Below are 24211 nucleotides of genomic sequence, written 5' to 3'. Positions count from 1 at the left end.
CCTTTGAAAGTCGGCGCGGACGTAAATCGTACGCAGCCAGAAAATCTTTTCCATGATGAATAAAATGAAAACACTGATGTCTTCTGTACGCAATCATCTACTCCGTTTGCAATTTTCCCGATTTATAAGGTCTGTGTAAGTGCAGGTTTTTTGTAACGGCCCGCCAAGCACGTAGCTGTCTTCTTGCTCTTGCTGCTCGCAGAGCGTGATGGTCCGGCACATCATTCCCAAGGCTGTACGAAAGTACACTGGTGGAGGCCTGCCAAAACATCCTGCCCTGCTGGCACTGCAACCCCCTGAACCAAGTGGAGGTTGCCTCGCACTGCCCACCCGCTGCACTGGCAGTGAGGAGAGGGTGTGTCATCTCGCCAAGAATCTGCCAGCGGTCAACAGCCTGCTCTATTTCGCGGCGGCAGAGATGACGGAGGTAGCTCTGGGAAAACTGGCGCTTCGCTCGCTCAAGAACTGTTCGCCCAACATACCCGAGGAGGATGAAGAGTGCCGGGAATATGCGGCCGTATTTCTGCACTACATTCTTGCTCAACACCACTGTGTGGAAAGCGCAGAGGTAAGAGCCATCCCAGACTCGTAGACGTCTGGGCGTCTTTATATCCTGTGCTCATTAAGAAAGAACAATGACGGCTTTGCACTGTGCTCATAAGCAACTTCGATCCGAAGGTAGGATAGAAGCAGGCAGTCCAGGGACCACTAGTAAGCTATGACAATTTGTAGTTCAGCAGTCTGGGTAGCGAGCAACAGTTTAAGGCAGCTAGCGAGATGTTGGAAGTGGCAAAGGAATATAACCATCTAGGACAGCTAGCGACAGCACATACCGGCCACGAGGAAGAATTATCAAGATAGAACGGGGTGGAATGCGCCTCGCAGGCGCTCCGAGGTCGTGATAGAACCTTACCAATAGAGTTCGCCCTACTTATAACAAAATTAAGTCTAATGATATTTCATGGAAGAGGTGGGCAGTCCGTCCTTGGTATATGCGAAATGCAGTCGCCTACTGAGTTCACGAGGTAATTCGCATTTCGGAGCAGACATGGTTTGCATGTTGCCAATAATACGGGCAGGGGCTATTCACCAATCGACATGCTTAAGATATGGTGTAGTGAGCGTGCGTTGATGGCTGCCATGTTTCAATATGTCGTAATGACACTGTGGGATGTCGTCTGGGTAAGCACCGATTCGCAAATATCCATCCTTAGACAGGACAGCGGCGGCGCCCGAGGCAATGCTCCGACTTTCATAGTTCGCATAGTGAAGTAGAAAGTTTGATGCATATTGCCATTTTGTTATTCGCGTTGGTGCGTGCTCTATCACATAGAAAATTTTCTTGTTTACTCTGCATCAGCGCAGCTGCCGCCTTGGCAGGAATTGTTAAAGGTTGCCACCCCGGAATTTTTTTTTCTTGCGCCTCCGTCTCGTTGAGCAAGTTTGTTCTTACTTTTCACAGAGCGCGTGTGTTAAACGCAGTCGTATTTTGAACAATGCGTACAATAGCGCATCGCAGACACACCGAAGGCGAGGTGTGGAGATTATTATATGCATTTATCGCATGCCATGACGCAATTAAAGCCATCAGGTTCACGCCCGCTGCGGCGCGCACGAGTTGACAAACACAGGGCGATATTGGCGAGGAATCACCCCGCTTGCCTGCGCGTTCTTGGCGAATGCAAAGTTCATTGCAATTTTATCTACTAGGCAAATAATATGAAGAAGCGTCGTTAAAAAATTTTTAACAGCAGTCGCATTGAACTCATAGACGTGTATGATGTCACTGCTCATTTTTTTACCTAAGTGTCCGCCCCAGGTTAAATACAACTGCTTGATAGATCTTTTGCGTCCATCATTTGCGTACCGTTGCCCTCAGTAGTTTCTCAGTGACGGGTGCAAGTTGCGCCGCGAATGGATGTTTTTTTTTTTATGCGCAGTTACTTCTTTCTTCGCGTGGAAACCGACGCTCCATGTTACTTCTGTCCGATGCCCTGATGTCGGCCAAGTCCCTAACCTGCCTGCGCCTTTATGGATGCGAGCTCAGCGCCGAGGCCACGTCGAATGCCTTCGCTGCCATCCAGCGTCTGCTGATGCTGAATCTCACGGACCTGGCTCTGGACAAAGTAGTTGTCGTCGTGACATCGCGGGCGTCGCTGGATGCCTTGACAGAGGGCCTGTCGAACACGAAGACTCTCAAGCGGCTGACAATTGTACAAGTCGACGTTGCCACCATAGTAAGGCCATCCGCATTGGCGCCGCATACTCTTTCGATAGTTGGTTACCACTCACAACTGCGCTGCTACAATGGACAGAGCATTTCGCATTTTAAAGCGTAACGGCTCTAACAAGTTCTACATCACCGCCAGCGTCGCGTGGCCAGCACAGTGGGACAGGATGACGGGGGAGTAAACTTAGGGGCAGTTAGGATGGACTTTGTTAAAGCGGAGATATTTTCCGCAGTAGCTTCGGCCACCACTTCTCTTTACATGCCCGGACGTTGCTATAGCAACGCCGACGTTTGGTTATCCTATTCTTTCTTGACTCTGTAAATCTTTATATTCAGTGCAAAGCGGAGGCGTTGCTTTTCCCCATTTTACATAGGCACGTCACAAAAGCGCTGAATTAATAATGTCAGTGGACAACGAAGAAGACAGTGCTGTGCTCGTGCAATGAGCGCGAAGAGGACGAAGTGTGAGCTGTGCGCCGTTGGCCGGCAGTGGTTCGACTGAGCTGCTGTGAGCTGCTGTCAGCATTCCTCAGTGACTACTCCTTGTGTGCCTACATTTACGCAACATCTCTTGGTGGAGGTGCTGGGTTCGAGCCGCCATGCCGCTGACCCGACGAGCCGACGAGCCGACGAGCCGATCCGTCGAGATAGCTACCGACGCGCCTGCCACGCCAACTGTCGTCCTAGCCCACCCTCGAGACCCGGGCACATTCTGCGGGACCGATGGCGTGGACGTCGAAGACTGGCTCTCGCTGTACGAGCGTGTGAGCACGCACAACAGGTGGGACCCCACGATGAAGTTGGCCAACGTCATTTTCTACTTGACGGGCACCGCAAGGGTCTGGTTCGAGACCCACGAGGAAGAACTGACCAGTTGGGACCTGTGCAAGCAGAAGCTTGCCGAATTGTTCGGTAAGCCATTCGGACGTCAGCTGGCTGCGAAGAAGGAGCTTGCATGCCGCGCACAATCGTCAACAGAGTCATATGTGTCCTATATTCAGGACATTTTAGCCCTCTGCATGAAAGTTGATTCCGCCATGTCAGAGAGTGACAAAGTCGGTCACGTTCTCAAGGGAATTGCAGACGACGCCTTCAACTTGCTGGTGTACAAGGACTGTGGAACGGTTGACGCCATCTTAAAAGAATGCCGCCGGTTTGAACAAGCGAAAAGCCGCCGTATTTCCCCTCAGTTCACGCGGTTGCCGAACACGGCGGCAACGTCGTCCTGCGTAGACTCATCCCAATCGTGCTCCCTGCCAACATCCGACAGCCTGACACGACTTGTACGCCGAGAACTAGAGGCAGTGTCTCCCACAATTTCCCAATTATCGGTACCAGACAGTGCCCCTGCAGTATCCCTTATACAGGCTGTTGTTCGACAAGAATTCGCCAATCTCGGGATCCGACCTGTATGCTCCATTAGTTGCCCAGATGCTCGTAATGTGTCTCCCGTGCTCGGTGTCCGACATCCGTACCACACTCGCCGCAGCCGCAACCCGGATGAGTGGAGAACACCTGACGACAGGCCCATCTGTTTTAACTGCTCCCGAGTTGGTCACATCTCCCGACACTGCCGAAGCCGTCCGTCCTCGACCTACCGCCGCTATCCTGATTCTTTCTATCCCCGCCGCTCGTCGTCGCCCCATGAACCACAGCTCGCAAGCTCCGACGCTCAGGCCCCTCCAACTAACCGCTCGTCGTCTCCTTACCGTCGTCGATCTCCATCGCCTCAAACTCGCCGCCCATCATCTCCTGGCCCGTATGCTCGATCCCGTTCGGAAAACTGATGGCTGCAGCGTCTGGAGGTGATGCTGCTCCGACGACCGACCTTGGAAATCCTCCTTTGACTCTACATGCCCGACGGAATATACTTAGCGTCGACGTGGACGGAGTCCCTGTTACCGCTCTCATCGACACGGGAGCGCACGTCTCCGTTATGAATGCCTGTCTACGCCGTCGCCTAAGGAAAGTGCTCACTCCTGCCCGCTCCGCTGTTGTTCGTGTCGCCGATGGCGGTACTTCCGCTGTCGTTGGAATGTGCACAGCCCGTGTGTCAATCGCCGGCCGCCATACTTCGGTTCTCTTCACTGTCCTCGAACACTGCCCTCATGACCTCATCCTTGGCCTTGACTTTCTTTCCGAACATTCCGCCCTCATTGATTGCGCCACAAGTGTCGTTCAGCTCGCCCTACCTTTTAACGAGGAGCCACCGGCTCCAGTTGTCCATCGCCTATGTACCGTGGATTTTGTCCGCCTGAACCCCGAAGCCGTCACTTACGTATCATTCTCTTCCGTCCCACCAGTTCCCGATGGCCAATACGTCGTTACTCCAGCCCTTGATGTGCCTCTCACACGGAGTGTTGCCCTCGCACATACAGTGGTCACTATGTTTGCCAATCGAGCGTCCCTTCCGATCCTCAACTTTTCATCGCACGTTCAGCCGCTTCCCCAAGGCATGTCGCTCGCCACGCTGTGCCCTGCTTCCGACTGCGTTGTATCAGCTGTCACCGGCTGTGTACCTCCCTCGCCGAAATGCCCCGAGTCCAACGTGACACCATCTGACCAATACGCAAAAATGATTGCCCCTGACCTCTTACCAGCCCAAACTCACGACCTCAGGTGTCTTCTTTCCTCATTTCACGACATCTTTGACTTCGACAACCGCCCTTTGGCTCGGACCTCTGTGGTTACGCATCGCATTAACACCGGTGACGCCGCTCCTATTCACAGACGTCCGTATAGGGTCTCCAGTGCAGAACGGAACATCATTCAGCAGGAGGTGGACAAAATGCTTACCAAAGACATTATAGAGCCCTCGTCGAGTCCTTGGGCCTCACCAGTTGTCCTAGTTAAAAAGAAAGACGGGAGCTGGCGCTTTTGCGTTGATTATCGGCACCTTAACCGCATTACGAAAAAGGACGTGTATCCTCTCCCCAGAATTGACGACGCTTTGGATTGCCTTCACGGAGCCAAATTTTTCTCTTCCATCGACCTTCGATCCGGCTATTGGCAAATTGCTGTGGATGACCAAGACCGTGAAAAGACTGCATTCGTCACACCAGACGGCTTATATCAGTTCAAAGTTATGCCGTTCGGTCTCTGCAATGCGCCAGCTACCTTCGAGAGAATGATGGACTCTTTGCTTCGAGGATTTAAATGGGTTACATGCCTGTGTTACCTGGACGACGTCGTGGTTTTTTCGCCCTCATTTTCCACGCACCTCGAACGACTGACGAGCATTCTTTCTGTCTTCCGTAAAGCCGGGCTGCAGCTCAACTCGTCGAAATGCCAATTCGCTCGTCGCCAACTGACCATCCTTGGACATCTAGTCGATGCCTCGGGTGTCCGCCCGGACCCTGCTAAAGTTCAAGCTGTCAAAGACTTCCCTCCTCCGCAATCGTCCAGGGACGTGCGCAGCTTTGTAAGCCTGTGCTCTTATTTCCGACGTTTCATCAAAAATTTTGCTGGCATCGCTCGTCCCCTCACCGACCTCCTTAAGAAAGACAGCCCTTTTACCTGGGGCCCTGCCCAAGGAGAGGCCTTTTCTTCCTTAATCCAACTGCTCACTTCCCCTCCTATATTGGCCCATTTCGACCCGTCGGCACCAACTGAAGTTCGCACAGACGCCAGCGGATATGGTATCGGAGCTGTGCTCGCCCAACGTCACCAAGGTCAAGACCGTGTCATTGCATACGCCAGCCGTCTTCTTTCCACCGCCGAGCGCAATTACTCCATAACGGAGCGCGAGTGCCTCGCCCTTGTTTGGGCGGTCGCTAAATTTCGACCCTACCTGTTTGGCCGCCTTTTCTCAGTTGTGACTGACCACCACGCTCTTTGCTGGCTTTCTTCGCTGAAGGACCCCACCGGCCGGCTTGGTCGTTGGGCATTGCGCCTGCAAGAGTACTCTTACACCGTTGTTTACAAGTCCGGGCGCCTACATCAAGACGCTGACTGCCTGTCTCGTCACCCTGTGGAGCCGCCAGATCCTGGAGACAATGATCTCGGCCCGTGCTTATTCGCTATCTCTGATCTGCTTAACATCGCGGCCGAGCAACGGCAAGATTCCTCCTTGCGTCCCCTTATTGACCGCCTCGCCTGTGCCAACCCCGATCCTTCGCTCCAGCTCTTTGTTCTTCAGGATGACATCCTCTACCGACGCAACCTTCGCCCTGACGGCCCTCCGCTCCTGCTCGTCGTTCCTCAACGTCTCCGCTCGTCTGTCCTCACGGAACTACACGACCTGCCCACCGCGGGACACCTCGGTGTCTCCCGCACGTACGATCGGGTCCGACGCCGCTTCTTTTGGCCCGGCCTTTACCGTAGTGTTCGCCGTTACGTTGCCAGCTGTGACCTCTGTCAACGCAGGAAGCGGCCCTCCACTTTGCCTGCCGGCCTTCTGCAGCCTATCGACGTACCTCTGGAACCCTTTCATCGTGTCGGACTAGACCTCCTCGGACCTTTTCCTACGTCCAGTTCCGGCAACCGTTGGATCGCCGTCGCCACTGACTACGCCACTCGGTACGCTATCACACGTGCCTTACCAACCAGTTGCGCCACCGATGTCGCCGATTTCCTGTTGCAAAATGTCATCCTTCATCACGGTGCCCCACGCCAATTGCTGACGGACCGCGGTCGCTACTTTTTGTCCCGGGTAGTTGACGACATACTCCGGTCCTGTTCCACGCAGCATACACTCACTACAGCGTACCATCCTCAAACGAACGGGCTTACCGAGCGCCTGAATAGGACCCTCACTGACATGCTATCTATGTACGTCGCACCCGATCATCGTGATTGGGACATTGCCTTGCCCTACGTAACATTTGCTTACAATTCATCGCGGCATGACACCACGGGCTATTCGCCTTTCTATCTTTTGTATGGCCGGCATCCTGCGTTGCCATTGGATACACTCCTGCCGCCTTCTTCGGCCTCGACCACGGAGTACGCACGTGACGCAATCGCTCAAGCAACCTCGGCCCGCGAAATCGCCCGCGACCGTCTCACCGCCTCCCAGACCTACCAGAAGTCAGTTTACGACCGCCGACATCGCCCAGTACACTACACGCCAGGATCACTCGTCCTCGTTTGGTATCCCTCTCGCCGTGTCGGCCTTTCAGAGAAACTCCTACATCGGTATAAGGGCCCTTATCGCGTGCTCCGTCAGGTGACCGACGTGACTTATGAGATTGCCCCCCTCGACCCTCCGTCGCCATCCACCCCCCCTACCACTGACGTTGTTCACGTGGTTCGCCTCAAGCCATACCGTGCACCTGCTCCGTCTTCCACTTAGCATCGGGACGATGCTTTCGCCGCCGGGAGTTGTGTCAGTGGACAACGAAGAAGACAGTGCTGTGCTCGTGCAATGAGCGCGAAGAGGACGAAGTGTGAGCTGTGCGCCGTTGGCCGGCAGTGGTTCGACTGAGCTGCTGTGAGCTGCTGTCAGCATTCCTCAGTGACTACTCCTTGTGTGCCTACATTTACGCAACAATAATTTTGGTTTTGAGCTGTGTGGAATGGAATGCACTAACGCGAACACACGGCGATGAAAAGTAGTAAGTTTCCTCCTTTATTTTAGACCCCGTCTATTTGAGCGTAAATAACGAACGGCCCTCACGTAGATCTGCGTAATGCGTAGAACTCCGTTGGTGTCATGTGACGTTGGAATTATCAGACATCATTCCAGCGCACAAAACACACGGATGAAAAGAGTAGACACCACGGACGCCGGACTCCAAGTGAGGCTTCGTTGAGTTTCCCCTTCAGGTGGTGACGAGAGGAAAACTTGATGATGATGAATAGATGGTTCGGACTCGCAAACAATCACGTTACTCGACGGCTGGACAAAAAGGTTAACTATTTTTTAACACATGAATAAACGAGAAGAAGCAAGCAAAGAGAAAACTATTTTCAACATGACTAAACCGTTGATTACACGAAATCAGCCTCACTTAACTGGGAGCGTTCCGTTTTAAGCCTTCTGTCTCCGCCCTGGGCGGGAACAGCAACCAATCAAATACTGGGGAAAGGATGCCAGCCAATCAAATACCTAGGAAAGGAGAGGTTCCGAGCACGCACACAAAAAGCACTGAACTCGCCGCGTTCCGAACCTCCGCCTTCCTCTTCGTTTCCCCTCCCGCACACGTGCATACGAGACGCACGTATGCCACGGGAACAATCACCGAAGGCTCCTCATATAACAAAAAACGGAAAGCTGTCGCCGAGGGGTCAAGCGTCCAGTGGCAACAAACACGACGACTGCAGGCGTTAAAACCTGCACTGTAGAACGCTTCGTGATAGAAAGTATCTGTGGTGGGGAGGCAAACCGGAGAGAGAATAAGCGTTCTGGCGACGGCGCCGCCAGCAACAGCAGCAGCCACCGACGCGCGTCGCGCCGTGCGTCCGCGGTGCGTCCGTCGTGCGTACGCGGTTCCATGCACTGTGCTGGAGGCTGGACCGCAGAAGGTCAGCGGACTTAACAGGCTTACTCCACAAAACAGGCCATTTATGCGCAAAACGGTACTGGTGACCCCTGGGCCTGAAAAAGTATTTCCCCGACGAGATAACAATCGGTCAAGGCGGCAGAAAACAAACCAAACGCAAAACTTAGGCAAAACACTGTCTTGCTACTCACACTCCAGACATTAGCGGGCCTACATATCGCCTGGCTGACCCACCAAGCACATCTGCCGTAAGATAATCTATTTCTTTTTTCGGGAGCGCAACAGCAGGGCTGCTGACGCAGTGCTTTTTTTGAGCAGAGGTACAAAAGGCTTCGAAAGTTTTCCGGCTCCTTTGAGTGCTAAACTTGCGCAACTTGCGTGTTTCTCTCAAAGACGCCTTGCATGCGGGCTCGTTCCAGCAACGGTGAATGTGGTCAGCTAAACGACTTCCACCACTTAATTAATCAGCTGTCCTGCGATGCTTGAGTAAGCTTTTATAGATGCAGCGCCTCAACTGTCAGAATTTATTTTCCGCCGCCTTGAATAATTATCTAGTTGCGGAAATACTTTTCAGCCCAATGGGTCACTAGTACCTATTTGCATATAAATAGCCTGTTATGTGGATTAAACCTCAGTTGAAATCCGGCGTCCGTGGTGTCTACTCTCTTCGTCCGTGTGTTTTTGTGCTCTGGAATGATGTCCATAATTATGCCCAGAACCAACTAAGCCCAGCTCTCTACGCTTAGCCATGTTCGAATTAAAGGCAACGTGAGAGCAGACTTGTGCGCAGCTCAAGCTCGTGGCAATCAAAGTAAATATTCCCTTTAAGGACTGCATGGATTTAGTTAAACGTAATTTAGGAGAAACAATGAGTACGTTTTGAACAGCGAAGTAAACAAAATCCTGCAGTTTTTAAAGCCAGTTCTATATGAATTGCACCCACCAAGAACATTTCAAGATAGCAATTCTATGCCAACTTCGGAAAGGGCCCATACATTTTACTGATAGCTTTATACTGACAAAACAAAACAAACCCCTATACGAATCACGCGGCGATGAGCTAACTGTAAACCATGACAGAAGCCAACAACCACAGAAACCGAGAACCGCAGGGGCTTTTTAAAAATTTCTGGTGTTGATGAATCGAGATAATTAGAGAATATTTTATCGTTTAAAGGTAAGTGCTTACAAAACCAGAAGAAAAAAATCACATGCCGCTAGTGGGGACCGAACTCATGACCTCCGATGCTCTACCATTTGAGCTACGGTGACGGTTGTCAAATGTTTTGCTTTCGGAGGTATTTATGCTTCCATGTGACCTAACCTTGAGAGTGTTCACCAGCGCCACCCTCGTCCATATGCGGCGGAAGTACGTCCTGTGTTATCTATGGTGCGACGTGGAACGTCATCGAACGGCGAGGGCGGCAGCTATGCGAGAACCCTCTTATGCTTCCTGTGGCATGAAGGCTGCCAGAAACGAGAGCCTCGTTAAGCAATTAAGCAGGCAAGGGAAGGAAAATAAGGGTTTCGTTATACATATGAGAGAAGCCAACAGCCACAGAAACTGATAAGCTTATGATGAGGTGCTGGGTTTGGTTCCCACGGACGGCATGTGGTTGCTCTTATTTTCTGCTTTTCTAACAAATTATCTTTAGCGATAATATAGTCATTAATTGTCTCCATTGATCAACCCCCAAAATTAAAAAAAAATCCCCTACGCTTCTTGGGTTTCTATGGCTGTTGGCTTCTGTGATATGTAGAACGAGAACCTCATTTCCCTTCCCTTGTCTGCTTGATTGCTTAACGACGGCCTCGGTTCCGGCAGCCTTAATGCCGTTGGAAGCATGAGTGTTCTCACAAATCTTCCGCCGTCGCCGTTTTATCACCTTCCACATCGTATCAGCGGTAATACAGGACATACTACGTCCGCCGCATATTGACGAGGGTTGCGCTGGTGAGCAGTCTCAAGGTTATGTGACAGGTAAGCATAAATACCTTCAAGAGCAAAAAAAATGGCTGAGGCTTAACTTGGTTAACCCTGGTCAGATGCGAAGCATATTGATGGCTAGGCTTGGTAATACATGGCTTTCCTTGGTTGAATACTTGGTCATTTTAATACAACCACTAGAAGCCTTCGTCGTGGGGGAAGACAACGGCATGGCTACAGCGGAACGCCGACTAACCCCGAGACGCGCGTTGGGTGGGCGCCTGTATTGCCACGGAAGCCGCGTCCGCCTGCCCGGTGGAGCGAGCGTTTCACCTACACCGAGTGTGAACGCGCGTTCGAAATGCGCGGGAATGCCGCTCGAGGACATTCCGGTGTCTGTGCGATGGCATCGTTCTCCCTCTCCCAGCGCGTGACGGCGATCTGTCGTGACGTCATGTGTCACGTGGTATGTCACGTGGTGTGTCGGCACTGTATCACGTGATCTGCACGGCGTGCAACCACAGCGACGGCGCGAGGTGGACCCTCATATTCCTCTGTCGTGACGTCATGTGTCACGAGGTATGTCATGTGGTGTGACGTCACTGTACCACGTGGTGTGCACGGCGTGTAACCACGGCGAAGGGCTGTAGTGTACCTCCGTCTTCCTCTGTTGTGACGTCATGTGTCACGTCGTGTGACGTCACTGTACCACGTGGTGTGCACGGCGTGTAACCACGGCGAAGGGCTGTAGTGTACCTCCGTCTTCCTCTGTCGTGACGTCATGTGTCACGTGGTATGTCACGTGGTGTGACGTCACTGTACCACGTGGTGTGCACGGCGCATAACCACGGCGAAGGGCTGTAGTGTACCTCCGTCTTCCTCTGTCGTGACGTCATGTGTCACATGATATGTCACGTGGTGTGACGTCACTGTATCACGTTGTGTGCACGGCGCATAACCACGGCGACGGGCTGTAGTGTACCTCCGTCTTCCTCTGTCGTGACGTCATGTGTCACGTGGTATGTCACGTGTTGTGACATCACTGTTCCACGTGGTGTGCACGGCGCGTAACCACGGCGAAGGGCTGTAGTGCACCTCTAGTAATATGCTTCGCATAAAAGATTTGACGCGTGTCGACTTAGCTTAGTTGGTAGAGCACCAGACGCGTAATTAGGCGGTCGTGGGTTTGGTTCCCGCCGGCGACATATGATTTTTTTTTCTGCTTTTATACGCAGTTATAGTTAAGCGATAAGGCATTCACTAATTATGTCCTTTGAAAACACCACAAATTAAAAAAAAATGAATGTCCTATGCTTTTCGGTTTTTGTGCCTGTTGGCTTCTCTCATATCGAGGCCTTCATTTCCCTTGCCTTGCCTGCTTAATAACTGTAAATCATGATATCTTTTTTGTGCTGGGTACTGGAAAAACTATGGAAAAACACTCATTGTGCTATGTTTTACAATGAACAGATTGCACTCCATCCAACATTGCTCTTAGGCGAAGGCGGCCTTGTTGATTTATTCTGCATTTTTAAGTTTTTAAAGAAAATGTTCACAACTAAGTTTATTTGGAAAGATGGAGTCAAATAAGTAAACAGACTTCCAACAACGTCTTCGGTGAATAATATACAATATCGATTAGGCTGCATAAAACCCAACACACCACAGATCTGCATAATGCCCGTCCTGGTTCTCGGCGATTCGGCGTTCATTTCACTTTTCAACTTCCCTTCCAGGGGACACTCTCGTATTACCTATTCTGGTACAAGATTCGTCGCGTTTCCTCTATACATACAGAAACATATCATAAACCTTAGGATTAACTTCAACAAGAGTACCAGTCAAAGATCGCCGCCAGGTTGTGAAACTTCGCGATATCTTTAACAAAAATTGATTTTTGCTGCAGGCTGCTTTATTTAGAGCAGGGAGGACAAGGTGGCATCTGTCGAAGCAAAGATTCAGTAATTTTTGGTTAGTTGCAAAAGGAAGAACATGGGCAAACGGAGCTATTATATTTACATGGCCAATGCAATATGCTAGAAGAGATTCCACAACAAATGTTCTCTGAAATAATCTGCCATCAATGATTCCTTGCCCATGATTTGCATGAATATTATCACATTTACAGACGACAAAAAGTGCGGTTGAAAGCGTGTGAGAGTTATTCTCTCGCTCAAAAACGAAGCGAAATGACTCTAAGGATGTTTCGCCGCTGTAAGAAATGCTGCGTTATAGCCCACTTGTGGGACCGGTGAGTAGTGTTTCATGGTCTGCCTTATAGGACACAGTCTCATGGCTCTGTGCTCTGTTAATATGTGCATGTGCATTGCTGAGAACTGACAACTTTCGGAAAGGCGGGATCACCCGCAGTGCGCCGCTATCCGTTGCTGGAGTAAGAAGCCGGAGCACCGTGGAACCACTTCGCGTTGAAACCCTCCGGCCGGCGCCAGTTTAAGTATAGGAATTACGAGCGATAGCACAGAGAGACCACAATCAGAAAGAAAAGCACCGCAACGTCAGTCAACGAAACGGACAATGCAGACACCTCCGGCGTTTTGCGCACGGTTTGTCACTAGCGTGACACTGCAGAGCCACAGCGGCTACAAAACTTTGAAACAAGCAGTGTTTTAGGGGCGCCAAACAGCCTACAGCTAGAGGAACGCAGCCAGGATCGTCACCGCTTGCGTTAAAAAATCTCCACATTCACGACGCTCGAATGCAAGGCATGCCGAGCAGTGTGATGGTCCTGTCTACAGGAGGCGTTCCTATTCGAGCTACTCATTCTGTTTTACTTGGCGCCCAGCTAGGTGGCGCGGAACTAAGTTTCTTTACTTTATCAGCGCGCTCCGTTTACTTATCTTGGGGCCTGTGCAAGGCAAGCGCCATCCCGGATAGCTGAATTGCAACAATCTGAACTAGATGTGCTCTGATCATGTTATTCATAAAAAAATAATAGCCAAAGTCAAAAGGTCCAGTAGGTATGCTCAGAAAACTTAAAATGTGCAAAATAAGCATTTCGACATCCCGAATGTTATTGAGATACCCGAGCAAAAGGAAATCGTCAGCCTGACTACGCGCCTTGCCGAGCAGACTCTGCAAGTGTCTCCAATTAACCCAGTCCTTTGCCAGCTGCTGCCACCATATCCCCGCTTACTTGCCTTGCCTTCTCTTGTTATCCGCTCCTTTACCCTTAGCAACCAGCGGTTTCCTTACATTCGCATTACATCCCGTGCCTAAGCCCATTTCTTCCTCTTCGTTTCGGCTAGGATGCCATTAACCGGCGTTTGTTCCCTCACCCACTCCGCCTGCTTCCGGTCCAACGTTACAGATATCATTTTTCTTTCCGTAGCTCGCTGGCCCTTAAGTTGAACCCTTTTCGTTATCCTCCATGTTTCTGTCCCACAGGTGATTACCGGTAAGATACAGCTGTTATGTACAGTCGAGAGCAAAAAATATTAGCACAGATCACTGGCGATCAGAATTTGTATATCTCGCCACGCGGCGCTGCGGTACGCAGACTTGCCTAACGGGCCGTTTCCATGTTTGCAGCATAGAGGGGGACGGCAGGAAGTAAGCTTTATCAAGCGTGCACCGCCCGAGCGTTGAAGTGCCGGCCCTACATGACTGCGCTTGTGGCATTTATTTTGGCTAGGTTATCATGAGCAAAGTTGGCTTCTTTTTATTACTGTTTTTTTTCATGCCCGCGATGGTTTTTCAAAAGGAACTCGCGGGAACAGTAGATGATAGCGCTGCTTTTAGCCAGTAATTTTGCTGTATGTGGCAGTTTGCTGAACCCCCCTAAAACTGTAGAATGGGAACGGCCCGGCACAGTCGTTATCTGTCTCTTCGCCATTCGCAGCGCCACGCGTTGTCATTCCGGCGCTCTGGTGGTCCGTCATGTGTGCTAATCTTTTTTACCCGGGACTGTACTTTACTCTTGAGGAATATTGATAAACTGCTCTTTATTATCCGAGAGACACGTTTCTCACAATAGTTTGCACATTCTTGTGTTCGAGATCGTTCACACTGCACTTACGCATATAACCTCAAAATGATTAAAACAGTGTATTAAATGCATTAAAATATATTTTTTAACAGTTCGAACGCTCAAACCTGAAGCTAATGCTGTGCTCTATAGAAGCGGACATGAGAATTTATTCAAACCTTGGCCACCTGCTGACAGACGAGAAGTACGGTGTTATTGGCCAAAGTGCTGTCTGCGAACGCTGCTTTAGGGTTATCACGCCGTACTGTATGCATAACATCACTAGCAGTGCTGCAAGCTTTCCGACCGATTGAGAGGTCGCGTAAATCCCACGAGCCGCGGCGCAGCAGCCGGGCATATAGAGTACAGGTAAGGATCTGCCCCCTCATGTGGACGCGTAGCCACCCAATACGCCTTAGTGTCAAGTGGGCGACACCATCACTTTTAATATCAATGCCAGCAGCGGCTGCGATTGGTCGACCTTTAATCGGTAGTGGTGCCTCTAGTCCTGAAACGAAACTTCGTGAGACGCTTCACAGCCCCAGGAGGGATTGGGCAGCTCTCGTATTTGTGTAGTTTATACAGGGGCGCAATAAAGTGAAGCTGCATCATTTAACAAAGAGCAAACGTTTGCAAGGCACAAAACTCCGCACCACCTTCAATTTGTAGGTAGGGTCCTTCCGCCACGTTCCAGGAGTTCCGCCAGGCTCTGCATGCGGATTTCAGTGTGTTTTTACATGCATATGCCTTCTGACATAACCTCGTAGTCAGTAGTGACCACCCTACAGAATATCAAAGCACCTTGGCTGGCGCTTGTGCGGCATATGTTTGGAGCCAATTTCTCGAGGTGTTTGGCAGCTACTGTGGATGGCCATTCGGTGTTTGAGGCGACATGTTAAGCGGAATCGGGCTCGGCGAGATATTTCGAGTGCTTCCCAAAGAGACTGGGACGAATGGGAAGTCTAATATAGAGCCTGTGCGATGGCTGAGCGTTCGAGGAAATAACTGGCTTCTTGTAAAATTTTGGTCCCGATTTCGTGGGCTTCTTTGTGCAGGACAGTGACATACGCAAGAGCGGTGCGCGCGGTCACCGACGTAACCAAGTGAGTAGTTACTATCCTTGGGACACACAATGCAATCATGGTCATTTTAGGAAGGAGTTCGTTCTGTTTTACCTGCTACTTTTCTGCAACTTTAGTGCCACGCAGTAAATTATGTGCGAATAGGCTTCCACTACCACACTGTAGACTTCGGTTCAGCGTCCTTCTTTTACCAGTGCATTACAGTGCGTTGAAGGAGACGTGATATTTGCAGCAGTTGTTGCTAGATTCTGCTTATCTCTAATTACTGTATCGGACTCTTTAAAACTCGAAGTACGAATGTTTTTCACTTTTATAGAGCGTTGGCTAACTACGTGGAGGGGCAAATCACTGTTCTTTTCTAACACTTGCCATTACCGCACGTTAACTACAACTGCCACTAAACCAGTGCCACGAACCGTCCTCCATTTGCAGAGATCTCTTGCAGTGCACGCTGACGATTTACCAGGAGCGGTTATGCGTGCCCTCACCAGCAACAGCAGCCTCTCCATGCTCGTTGTGGACGCCTCTTTTTCCGTTCACCAATACGGCGCAAGTTTCAAACAGATGCTGGCCAACCCATCGGCTCCAGCCGAGCTGACCGTACTGTGTCGCCACCGCTCTCATCGACGCAAGGCAAACTTGCTGTTCGAGGCGCTGGTGGCCAATACAAAGGTGAAAAAACTTTGCGTCGATGGCTTCGATTTAGATTCAGTGGATGCAAAGTCATTCTCCAAGCTCCTAGCCAAGAACAACACCATCGAGGATGTCAGCTTGGCGGAGAGCATGTGGACCATAAGGCAACGGCATGGAATGCAAGTAAGTGGACGTGGTTTCCTCGTACTGCGGCAGTCATTTTCCTATACAATATAGAATATTTAGCCTCTCTAGTGTGCAGTTAAATTTATTTGCGTTTGACCGGATGGATGCGCGACAAGTTCACAGGAAATATTCCTGGCACCTCTTCAACTTCTACGTTTCTTGGTAGTGAGAGGCAACATTATTCCCAATGCCTTTGCGCTTCTACACAAAATTGAAAAGGAAGCCGGTGGTGAATTTTGTATCCGCAACATTTCTAACTAAAATTCGGGTTAGTAACTAGAAGGGACATTAGGCCAACCCAGTAGCTTTTTGCTGCCACAATTCAGTAGCCGGTCTTTTCGTGACTGCCCCCGAAAGGTGCTCCATCCGCAATCATCCAACAGAAGCTCGTACAGCGCTGTGGAAATCCGGAGTGGTTACATATGCTGCAAACGTATTGAATTTGGGCCCACTGCAGTATTCTCACTTGTTTCACCACATCGGTTTTCTGCACGCCGTTGTACAAGCATTGGTTTGATTCTCGCTCGCTCGGTGCTACCAAAGAATTAGAAGGTTTTACACCCTTATTTTACGCAGGGATCAGCACACAGCTGATTCTGTCTTCAGCGAGATGGCAACACAAATATATTGTAGAGTGGTAATTAGCACGTACACTTTGTTTAACTACCATTATTTTCTTATGTATCTACTTTTATGTATTCACTCTATTATCTCCCTCTTTGTTTTTATTCCTCCCACCTTTCTTGTTTGGAACGTTGTTCCTTGCGGTAAGTGCCAAACCAACCATTAGGGGCTATTTATTAATAAAATAACAATAGAAGGAACAGATATTTCGAGCCGCGGCATCTGCCATTGAAACATGAAGCACATGAGCTGCGACTAACGTGAGTAAAAGTACTGGGAGAGGACAGGAAGAGGGCAAGAAAGGGGAGCGATAAAGGATAGGGGTAGGGAGGAAATATCCACTATTTGCGAATAGAGAATGTACAAAAATACATGTGTGACTGCCAAGTTCTCTGCTCGCGGAGGCGCAAATTGCTTGGTTAGTGTGGAGGGGGGGGGGGGGCAGGGGGGGGGGGCGGCCAGTCAGGGTCCACCTTGCGCGCCGGCGAGGACTCCGCCGAAACATCGTGCGGGGACGTCGTCTATGCGTGGGGGAACCGACGCACGCACATACTCTTGCTTGGACGTTACACGCCAGCCACTCAAGGTAAATATTTAGATGCCGCGCGCGTGCCGTGTCCTGTCACGAGAGGGGAAAAAGAAACAAAAAACGTATGCGCACAGATAACTTCAAGCCCCATTATAGGGGCTTTAGGATAACTATACACAAGAGCTGGTGTGGGGGCGCCCAGCTGTAAATTTAGCGTCCGAAGGTAGCACACGCAGAGCAGAGACAAGACGCCAAGCCCTTCTGGTGTGCGCACTTCAGTGCGCCCTGTACGCCGTAAGCATGTCACTAAGTGGTTCCGCAAACGCAGTGCAGAAGAGGAGCAAGTGCTCCTAGTGTTTTGACCGCACCACAATCACCACACTCGTCGCACATGTCTTGAGGATCATCACGCGCTTTGTCGTGTCATGGAGTGGCCACTGAAGCTGTCGATGCGCTTACCTCGTGCGATGCGCCGGTCGTGGTGCTGCTTTCGGAGGTGTTTGTAGATGGGCATTCGAACGTCCTCTATGCGACAGGCAGGTCGCTAGGAGGCAGCTAGTGTACGGCGGTCGCAAGTTGGCCGGCTTGCGCGTTGTCCACAATTCCTCAGTTGCCGGTTACCCACTGTGCACAAATGGCGCAACCGTGCTCCACTAAGCGTTCTGGGCGCGCGCGTATTGCGTCTAGCAGAGGGGAACCGTGGTCTCCGGTTTCCAGGCGGCTGAGCACATTGAGTCCCAAATGGATACCCAACAGCCCCGCCTTGGTGGGCTGTTCAGGCGCAGGGTGGGAAGGTCGCTGCTGCTGCGAGCGGGCAGCTTCTGCTCGCCACGGAGCCGTAGGCGTACACCAGGAGGTGGTCTCGAAGTTCCTCGCACATGATGGCTCCGGCCGTCTGCTGCAATGCAGAAGAGCGGAATACTCCCCAGCCAACCAAATAATGTTCAGGGGATATCCATATAATATAATTTATAAAATATCAGATGTCCATATAATATTCTCACAAGTTCATATTATGTCCACAGAATATCCATGAGCTTCATTTTGATAACAGTGGATGTTTATATAATGTCCATATTTTGGCCACATATGGTCACTGAGATATTTAAAGGACGCTGAATAGATATTCATCCGATATTTTTGTGGGTTGTGGAGGGAGGTGCCGGGTGTTCTACGCTGAGTGTAATGATGCTGTGTCAATATAACAAAGCACTGGGCAAGACCACCATTATTCTTATGTATCTTTATTACCTAGTCAGGTACCCCACCACTGTGACAAAGCCAAGGTGCAGGCACAATCCAGCAAAATGAGGAATGGCGGACGACTACTCTGGAGAGGTCCCCACTTGATTTCGAGTGGCCTGTGAATATAATAGAGCACAATACATAGTATTAAATAGTAGTCAAGTAACTAAAAAATGCACTTTGTGGAGAAAAACGTGCATGCTAAAGCAGTTTCTGCTTGTAAAAAATTAGCTCCAGAATGACACTACAGGCGAATACAAATGCAACTAGGAATCAAAACCTTCAATGACGTGCTATTTGTACTAAATCAGAGAACTTTTCAGAAAGTGACTGCATTTAGGCGCCATTTATCGTATGCTGTGCGATGTCAGTGCACGTTAAAGAACCCCAGGTGGTCGAAATTTCCAGAGCCCTTCGCGACGGCATCCCTCATAGCCCGAGTGGCTTTGGGACGTTAAACCACATAAAACAAACTCCGATTCAAAACAGTCCTTATTATTCCAGCGGAGAGAGGACACAAATGGCGAACGTTTTCTAGGTATCGAAACTGCTAAAAAGTTGGAAACAAAATTTTTTAAATCCAGATCTATGAAATTGTCACCCTAGGCATCTTCAAATCATTTTGAAGACAGATGTGATGTAAGGGCGCATGGGCTCTAACCAGTCAGTGGTTAGGGCACTCGACTACTGAGCCAGGCAACCCAAGGTTTGATCTCGGCTATGGAGGCTGTGCCTGTGTGCATGCAAGGTGCCTGTGTAGCCTCCTTGCGTGCTGCACAGGCACGCAAGATGCCTGAGTAGCAATGCAGTGCATGGTAAAAAGAACCCTGAGTGGTCGAAATTATCCACAGCCCTCCACACAGCGTCCCTCATAGCCAGTCGCTTTTTGACGTTAAATCCCATGAACCAAATCAAACCGAATTCTGAGAAAAACAAATGGCATCAGTTATAGGGCCAAAATCTATCACCAAAACATTGGAGGTCACAGTGCCAAGCTTACGATTTTGTGAAATATATTTGCTCTTTCAGTTGTATACAAAGCGTTCTATCTGCTCAATTAATTAGCCTTAAATGAAACAATTTAAGCTACACAGACTACGCTCCAAGCTTTGTGAATTTGCAGTGCACCTAATTGTGTACCAGGGGACTAAAAATGTTAGGCTACATGAGGCAGCAAACCAAAAAACTAATAGTGTGCACACAAATGCTCACAAAAATCAAAAGTATCTTTCTCCATAAAAGTGGATAACACGAGGTGTGGAATGTAACCTTTGGGTATACCAGGTCTATGCAGACAAGCGCACTTTTGGTCATCACTGTACACACAAAAACAGTCTCAAGCTCAGAAAAGGTATAAGGGAATCAACTTGCCTCAGCTTTCTTTGCGTGCCTTTCCTGCAGCTGCTTCTGCCTGCAGGACACATGCTGCAGCCATTTATTACCACTCCTTCTATCTCGGCCAGTGTTGTTGAGAACATCTTGTTCGATCAAACAGCATCTATGCAGAACGATAGGACACATTCAGTATGAAAGCACACATGGAAAAAAGAGCCGTGAATGGTCGATATTGTAATAAGTCTGGTTGGTAGATCATAAACGGGGAATGCAGCATGAGGAAACACAGATGGGAACAAAATTGGAATGGGCTGGCACGTACTTTTTCAACAAAACTTGGGTAGGGCCTAGTTGGTACATGATGTTGTGAAGGTAAAGGATGCGCAATCAAATGACGAACCACGAAGAAAGACACAGGGACACACACAAGCGCTGAAGGTAAAGGATGCGCAATCAAATGACGAACTTGCTCAAATGACGAGCGCTTGTGTGTGTCCCTGTGTCTTTCTTCGTGGTTCGTCATTTGATTGCGCATCCTTTACCTTCACAACGTACTTTTTCATTGCCATTGTGAAAATTGTTTTCTAAATGCATCAGCATGCAATTAGATTTTGATATTACTTAAGCAATACTAGTTGGACTTCCATAAATTTTTGCTAAAAGTTGTATAATGCATGCTAAAGTACTTATATGCAGAAAGTCAAGGCAACTATTTTTAAAAATAACAAGAACAGGGTACCTGGTTATGAGAAATGCTCATAAATTTGTAACAAAAAGAAAAGCTCCACATTCTAGAGAAAGCGTTACACAGCGTTACTGAATTCAGTCTGAAGTGATGCAGTGTCGGAACCATCAGTTATTAAGCAGTAGATGACACAATCAGCAGCAAAAAACAAGCAGAAACAACACTAAATGAACTGCTAATACAGGTCAGAAAGAGTTAACATTCTAAAGCACATCCTTGATGCATGCCTGAAAGGATTGGAACACCATAAGAGTTGGTTGCATTAACAGTCAAATGATGTGCAGTTAGAAAGTCGGCGACCCTGTAGAAAACCAAATAGTCATTGTTGAGGTGCCTTAGTCTTATTGTAGAAACCTGGAGTTTAAAATAGAAACCTGCCTTGGAGACGTCTAAAATCAAAGATCTTTCCAGACCCAGAAGCTATAAATGTGTGTTAATCACTACCGAACATTATAAATTGTGCTTCATGAAAGCATTTGTGGACATAAGTTGGGACGTGTGAGAAAACAGGTTTAACTCAAGGGAGTTAATTAGGCAAGTGAAACGTGATTGCTTGAATTTTTATGTGTTATGTTAAGATGAAAGATGTGGCAGTAGTTGGCAATTAGCCTGTCTTTAACGAAGAACTAGAATATATTTGGTGAAAGCTATTTGCTTTCCATAGGTCATGACTAATGACCTAAGAATGAAGCACGAAAAACAGTTGCATACCAGCGCTTTGTCTTGATGGATCAAATGCACCTAGTGAGTGACAACATACAGACAGCCTCTTTTCTGAACATGCTCTCCAAAATACCTGAAAATGAAGAGGAGAGAAGAATGGTCACACCCAGTTGCATTACAGGTTTACAATTTGCAACTCTCATTTTATATAATGTAACCCCGTACTGGGGCACACGAACAGTAGCAAGAATTTTCACAGCACTACTTGCATTGACACACTGCAATAAAAAGAAATTTTCAGCAAAAGTTATAGAAACCACAAGCTGAAAGACAAAAATAGTCAAGAACCAAATATCATGAAGTGAGCAACAACTGAAATAGGAGAAAATTTCAAGTAAGAAAGAACCCACAAAGGTTTTTTAAAAGCACAAAGATGAAAAAGCAATGTCAAACCGCAAAAGGCAAATTTAAACAGAAGAGCTTGACTAAAAACAAAGCCCAGTTAGTTTTGAAGAGAAGAGCAGCAACGAAAGGGGACCTGTTAGCAAATTTTACACCAACAGAAGATCTACCAAAACTGTCTTCTTGAGCCGCCGGAGACTGGAAACTGTCTACCTTTGTAGTGAGGGTCATAGCATGCCAGGCGGCCGCCACAGGCATTCCCGCGCCACTACTGTACCATGTCTCCGCTTCGGGCACAAATCCAGTTAACTAAACGCCACGCATTTTTAAGCTGTCTATGCCCTCCACGAACTGATAAACCGGCTGGTGAAATCGCCAGCACGAAAACTGCACAATGGCACAAACGAACACTAACACTTGTTTGAAAGAAAAGTGTGCAAAAACTCACCATTATTGCCGTCCTTCACGTAGTCCCCCAGTACACTGCACAATGCTGGCACAGGACGGTATACGACGCGCACAAGCTTGCCGCCACAACGAAGAAAATGTGAACACGCGAAAAAATAAAATGTGCAAAGGAACGCTGAAAGGAACCAAGAAAACATCGCTTCGCGGCCGCCGCGGCTAATGATGATGCCCATGGCCGTTGGGCTGCCTAATTTCAATAGAGTTCTAGTTACGGTTCTGGTTTGAAATTCGCGGCGTTTGTGGCTTTCAGTCTAACTTGAGAAGTTTCTTCAAATAATCGTACTGCACATGCATTTGCTTGCATAAAATAAAATCAAAGCATGTAATTGCTGACTGCTTAAATAATTCATTCCTGAAAACTTCAGATTGCGAAAGCAAGAAAAATTAAAATCTAAAGGCAACATAATTTTAATGTGTTTTCTGGTAAGCTGTTTGCACATTTCCAAATGTTCCACTGTGCTGAAAGAAAAACATGTATGAATGTCATCTGAATATCCACTAACTGATATCTGAATCGGATAGTCCTCTCAATATGCAGAGGATATCATAAATAGACATTGCACGTTAGGACCATTAGTGGACATCCTCTGCATATTCATGGTTTGCTGGGTCCGCTTTCCCACGATGCCGATGATGTCTCGTTGAACTTGAACCTCCGAAGCAGCACGCCAGTGCGAACCCAGGCCATTTGAAGCCATGGCGTTAGTGAGCTGCTCGTATTCCAGCAGCGCTGCTCCCATGCGAGAACGCCGGTAGTGGCGCGGTGTTTTCTGCCGATGTGGTGCAACGCCCACCGCGTGACCTGCAGTCGACGTAGCTAAGCGTCCACCTCGGTCAGTGTCCCCGCGCACTGCGAGTTCAGGGGGAGGCCGAGGCATAAACGCACAGTTTTGCGGTGTTGCACATCGAGCGGTTTGCAGTTCTGTTTGCGCACCTTGGCGAGCGGAAACGTGTAGACAGCGGCCCCCAGGGCTGCGGCATTGTAGACTCGCAGCGCGGCTTGTAGTGAGATACTCTTGCTTGTATCGGTGCGCCTGCGTGCGGGGGCGGTGGTCCTCCCCATCTGGGTTCCGGCTTTGGTCTCCGCGGGGCGCAAGGAGAGGCGTTCGTCGATGTCCACATCCAGGTAACGAACGGAGAATTTGCACTGCAGCGAAGTCCCGTCCAGTTAGAGCGGCGGTGGTCTATCGCACAAGAGCGAAATTCAAGCCATGGCGACGGACTTCGCAGCACAGAGCGGCAGACCGTGGCCGCGCAAATGGGTGCCAATTGCGGTCACGGTCCCTTTAGGCACCCGCGCATGCAGAGTGCCTTGCTCGGTGATCCCTGGCACATTGTCATCTGCGTAAATAAACATGTGCACACGGTGCCGGGCACCCGCAAGGATACAGCCCGGCACCACCGACGTAGCCACATTAAACAGAAATGGCAACAAGACAGAGCCCTGTGGCACACTGAGGTCCGCTGGGCGAGGCTCGCAGAGCGCGTCCCTTACTAGCACGCGCAAAGTGCGCCGGTTAAAATCACCCGAACATAGCGCAACAGGCGCCCGTTCACTCCCGCCCTTTCAATCGTCGCAAGGGTGGTTGCAGACAGCTCCGGTGAGCACACAGCTCTAGGCCCAGATGGAATTCATTGCGATTCGGTTATCGTTTTAAACCCGCTGTCAACACTACTGAATTTTTTGACAAGATATTGGCATCAGCAGAAATAC

At 49.4% G+C, this 24211-nt stretch overlaps 1 protein-coding gene across 1 annotated transcript in view; it reads left to right on the top strand.

The window, feature by feature from the left end:
* Positions 1-208: 208 nt before the first annotated feature.
* Positions 209-24211, top strand: part of LOC149369705 (uncharacterized) — a 58971-nt gene continuing 34968 nt past the window's right edge. The window contains exons 1-6 of the mRNA XM_089576163.1: positions 209-568; positions 1941-2237; positions 15641-15688; positions 16100-16464; positions 18493-18506; positions 21257-21267. Of these exons, the coding sequence (XP_089432289.1) occupies positions 209-568; positions 1941-2237; positions 15641-15688; positions 16100-16464; positions 18493-18506; positions 21257-21267 (1095 nt within the window). The remainder of the gene's footprint in view (positions 569-1940; positions 2238-15640; positions 15689-16099; positions 16465-18492; positions 18507-21256; positions 21268-24211) is intronic.

The sequence above is a fragment of the Amblyomma mixtum genome, chromosome 1, assembly GCF_055824585.1.
Source record: "Amblyomma mixtum isolate Tamu chromosome 1, ASM5582458v1, whole genome shotgun sequence".
NCBI classification, from domain to species: Eukaryota; Metazoa; Arthropoda; class Arachnida; order Ixodida; family Ixodidae; genus Amblyomma; species Amblyomma mixtum.
The sequence above is the reverse complement of the archived record's forward strand: the minus strand, read 5'-3'. Positions and strand labels throughout refer to the sequence as shown.